The 5,141-nt window shown below is 42.1% G+C and overlaps 1 protein-coding gene across 1 annotated transcript in view; it reads left to right on the top strand.

Moving 5' to 3' along the window:
• Positions 1-5,141, top strand: part of LOC106527997 (specifically androgen-regulated gene protein) — a gene marked incomplete at its 3' end in the record, with an annotated part of 15,835 nt that extends 10,694 nt beyond the window's left edge. The window contains 2 exon segments of the mRNA XM_014023038.1: positions 741-897; positions 3,661-5,141. Coding sequence (XP_013878492.1) covers positions 741-897; positions 3,661-5,141 — 1,638 coding nt within the window.

The following is a 5,141-nucleotide window of genomic DNA, read 5'->3' as shown; positions in this document are numbered from 1 at the left end:
ATTTGACAGTGTTTATTGCTGTTTGCAGTGTATTTGACAGTGTTTATTGCTGTTAGCAGTGTATTTGACAGTGGTTATTGCTGTTAGCAGTGTATTTGACAGTCCTTATTGCTGTTAGCAGTGTATTTGACAGTGTTTAATGCTGTTTGCAGTGTATTTGACAGTGTTTAATGCTGTTGTCAGTGTATTTGACAGTGTTTATTGCTGTTTGCAGTGTATTTGACAGTGTTTATTGCTGTTTCCAGTGTATTTGACAGTGGTTATTGCTGTTTGCAGTGTATTTGACAGTGTTTATTGCTGTTTAGAGTGTATTTGACAGTGTTAATGCTGTTTGCAGTGTATTTGACAGTGTTTATTGCTGTTTGCAGTGTAATTGACAGCGTTTATTGCTCTTAGCAATGTATTTGACAGTGTTCATTGCTGTTAGCAGTGTATTTGACAGTGTTTAATACTGTGTGCTGTGTTTGTGACAGTGTTTAATGCTGTGTGCTGTGTATTTGACAGTGTTAAATGCTGTTTGCAATGTATTTGACAGTGTTTATTGCTGTTTGCAGTGTATTTGACAGTGTTTAATGCTGTTTACAGTGTATTTGGCGGTGTTTAATGCTGTGTGCTGTGTATTTGACAGTGTTTAATGCTGTGTGCTGTGTATTTGACAGTGTTTAATGCTGTGTGCTGTGTATTTGACAGTGTTAAATGCTGTTTGCAATGTATTTGATGGTGTTTTCTGCTGTCTACAGAGCGATGATAGTATGGAACACCTAACTCCAGAGGAGAGAGCATGTTTGATGTTTCTGGAGGAAACCATTGAAGCTTTGGAGGTTGAGGAGGACAGTGGCTTGTCCACCGATGAACCGGATCTCGTGACAAAAGCAAAGGATCAGATCAGAGTAAATGGTGCGCTCAGTGTTTTTATTACTTTGCTAATCATCAAAGAAAAATGAAGAACCAAACTGTCTTTGCATGTGTTAGTTTGTATTATTAGCTAAATATGTCATGAATGATTAGACAGATTTTAATAAAATCCTTAGAAGGTTTATCACTGGATGAATCAACAGATGATTAACTTTTAGTCATCCCATTCAAGATAGCCGCCAGCAAATATGGCTAAACCTCAATGGATTTTACAGATGCTGAGCTAAAACCTTGTGTGTTAGTAACTAAAATTTAAACTTTTTTTTCCCATTATTTCAACAAAACTGCTAAAACATTCATTTCGTAACGTACCATGATTTTAGTCTAAAACTTTGTCATTAAAGATGGCGGGCGATGTTTGTTTCTTCAAGAAATCTGTGGAACTTTCATTAAATTTGTATGAATTTGTCTTTCTGCATTGACAGAATTGTTAAGTTTACCGGAGGTTTTAAAAGTGTCCACATTCTTTACTTAAGTAGAAGTATAGATTAGGGCTGCAACGATTAATCGATGACTAATCGATTATTAAAATAATCGATGACTAATTTAATAATCGATTAATCGTTTTATTTTTTTGTTCTTTACTTTGTTTTTCTCTCCAAACTGCTTTGACACCTTCCACTGCCACATCTGCCTTTCTGTCCTTGACACACATGCACAATAGTGGTAACTGGGGTAGGCCGTGGACGTCACAAGACATTATACAGACAGGTTCTGGTATCATGGCTACCCGGCAACGGAGTTCAAATGTGTGGGATCATTTTAAGAAAATGAAAGAGAAACCTGTGTAATATCTGCAGAGCAGAACTTGTCTTCCACAGCAATTATTTTTAGTTAGCATATAGCTAAAATCTAACCATGGTTATATAATAGCAGCTGCATTCTGGCACGATAAGCTGTATGTTTTATATTCAATTAATGTATGATCCGATTAGTCGACTGATCGAAAAAATAATCGTGATTAATCAATTATAAAAATAATTTGTGGCAGCCCTAGGGTCAAACAATGTTTTAGTCAAACGGAACCAACAAGAATGAAACAAAAAGTAAAGAATTAGAGAAAAAAAATAAATGTTAAATGTAAATAAATTCTAATTATAATAAATTAATAATAGTTTTACATCTAAAAATCATATTTTATTATTTTAATCTAGTTTCCTCATTCAGGAACCTATTAAATTTCTGTTGTTTCATGTAGGAGAAATACACATTTTTTCAGTCAGTATTTAATACAGCTGGCAAAATAAATTGTTAAAATATGTATTATGTGCTTCTTTTCAGGAGATTATAAAAAAATCCTTCATTTTATGGGAAGACTCTCTTGATTCAAGAGAAAACTCAGTTTTTAAAAAAAAATGGCTGCTTATTAATTAATTGTTAATCAATCTATAAGATAAATCAATTTCAGATTAATTCATTATCAGTAAATTGCATCCTTAAGGAGTTAACTTAATTTATATCTACTCATATTCATTTAATTATGCATTTTAATGATTTGGCCGATTAATCGATTAATCGATTAATCAAAAAAATAATCACAGATTAATCGATTATTAAAATAATCGTTAGTTGCAGCCCTAGTATAGATACTAGGGTTTAAAAAACGTTTTTGGAAGTATTAACTCAAGCTTTTTACCCAAGCATAAAAGTACTAATTTGAGGTCGTATTCAGACCTGATAATTTGTTCTGCTTTAAACGAACCAGAGTTCGTTTCCAGCGTTGGTCCGGACCTTTGGTGCAGGTATGAATACACTCATGCGAACTCTGGTGCGGATCAAACAACCGGACCGAGACCTGCTTTTTGAGGTGGTCCCGGTCCGCTTCCAAACGAACTCTGGTGCGGTTCACTTCAGTTTGCTTCTGGTGTGAATACAGACCGGACTCTAACCGAACCAACTGCATTAAACATGCACCTTTTTGGACTTCACAGGCCACCATTGTTGAGCTAAATAAACTGAAAACATACCTGTTTCGTCATCTCCTGTTAGCAGCTCTACTGCCGGCATGTTGTGGGTCAGAACACGCAGAGCACCTCGTCTCCTTTGGGTTGCGGGACACATTTACTGACGCCGCTCCAAARTTWGAATATCAWCACGRAACCAYCRTTAAATTRGCTGYWTCTGACATTTTAAWTGCTACTGCAGTTGTACTATCAGCATAAATGTGCGCATCAGAACCGCAGCATGCAGGACTTCCTTGTTTTCTTCTGGATCTGTGGCTCAGTCCCGCCCCCGTCCTTTTTTTGTCCAATGGGAGCAATGATTGTCAGCCTCATGGCTTTGTTTACAAATTATAGTTCGTTTGCAAAAAAGCACAAGGTGAATGCAAACCACACCAAACGAAAAAAATAAAGTCCATTTTTGGTCCGGACCAAACAATTGGACCAAAGGACTTTCCTGGTCTGAATACACCCTAAGATTACTTTGTGTCAAACAGGAGTGATGGCTCGTCTACAAACCAACAAGATTTCATAATCCACTTTTTGCATTTTTAAAATGTACAGAGTAGAAGTACAAAATTGTCTGAAAAATAATTACTCCAGTGAAGTACAGATAAATTTTCTGCTTAAATAATTTCATTTATTTAAAAGGACAATGCACATTAATCAATATTCTGTGAATATAAATGTACCGCAGTTAGCACAACACCTAAATTTCATCCGTAGCCCTGAGCAGATAAAAAGTAAAACAATTGTACTTCATTACTTGACACTGCTGAACTTTATGGTCTTTTGTATTTTGTAGGTATTTCCAGTTTGGTGTCACAGTCTGACAGTCTGGGAATGCCCACACCTCCCTCCCCCGCAGCTGCAGATCCTGCACACATGACATTCACCCCTCAGGGTGAAACTGAGCATCACGCTCCGAACCAGAACTCTGAACCACAATCCGCTCCCAGTTCTCCTCTCCTTGAATCTGCTCCTGGGTGCACAACCCCCTCAGCAGCAAACCAGACTGAGGCCACAGGTTTAACCCTGAATGGAGCTTGTGATCCTGAGAGCGTCACAAGTACCTGGACCTGCTCTGATGAGGAGACCTCTGAGATCGACCTGAGTATATTCCCGCCCCCCTCGGACTTCAAGGATGATCTGGACCCTGACTCACTGCCTGAGGAGTTGAATGATGTCCCTGCACCACCAGAGTTCTCCACAGAGCCTGAACCGCATGTTGAACCAGTGCAGCTAAACTCAACGGACTCTGTAGATAAGATTTCAGAGACCTCCTCACTGACTGAGGATCCTCCACCCAGTCTTCCAGCAAATGCTTCTGGTTCTTTATCAAATCCCCCTCCTGAGTTCACTCCACCGAGAAGTCCACCTCCCGTGGCCCCGAAGCCCAAAAAGCTTCCTGGCAACATTGTTTTGCCGTCACAAAAGGCGGCAGCGGGTAGTTCTGATGGAAGCGTGCGGCCCCTACCCACCAGCAGCGACAGGTTGATGGAGGACCACCGGAAGGTCCACACGGAGGCTCTGCGGAAGCTGGGACTGCTCAAAGAAAAGCAGGAAGAGACAAGCCTTGTAAGGAACCCTAATGGCTCAAAATACCGGCGGTCGTGGAACGGTCCTTCTCCACCCCTGACACCGTCCTACACCCACCTCAGCAGCCCCCTTCAGACCTCACCCTCTCCTCAGTTTGTACCGTCTGCTGCTGCTTTACCAGCTCCCCCTCCTCCTCCTCCTCCTCCCACACAGGACCCTGTTGTTCTGCCTGTTCCCACAGCGTTCTGCGATTCCATCCGACCTCTGCCTTCACTCAACAAACTGCCTGCTGGTGCAGATGTTCCAGATGCTGCAGCTAGCATCCCTGCTCCTGCTTCAGTCCAACAGCTAACCTCCCCAAAGGTCACAGATAAGAAATCCGCAGCCCCGCAGCCCCCCGCTGTGGGTCTAAGCTTTCATCTGACCGGTCCGAACCCCGACAGGGCCAACCAGAGGGCCATCGGAGAGCAGAGCCCACAGCCGCCGCTCAGCAGTCGGCCCCGGCCCGCCTCCCCCGGGAGCAGGAGAGATGTTCCATCTGCCAAGGGAGAGGATGTGCAGGCAGCCCCCACCGCCAGCAAACAGCTGGATGCTCAAAGAGCCCCGCACGCCCACAACGTTCTTCAACAGTCCAGGGAGTCGTCCAAGCTGCCTCGATCGCAAGGCATCAGCGTGCTGATCTGCCCCCGGCCGGAGAACGTGGAGGGGAGGCGGGAGGCACTGAAGAAGCTGGGACTGCTCAGAGAC

The sequence above is a fragment of the Austrofundulus limnaeus genome, unplaced genomic scaffold, assembly GCF_001266775.1.
Source record: "Austrofundulus limnaeus strain Quisiro unplaced genomic scaffold, Austrofundulus_limnaeus-1.0 Scaffold354, whole genome shotgun sequence".
In the NCBI taxonomy this organism is placed as follows: domain Eukaryota; kingdom Metazoa; phylum Chordata; class Actinopteri; order Cyprinodontiformes; family Rivulidae; genus Austrofundulus; species Austrofundulus limnaeus.
This window is presented reverse-complemented; position numbering and strand designations above follow the sequence as displayed.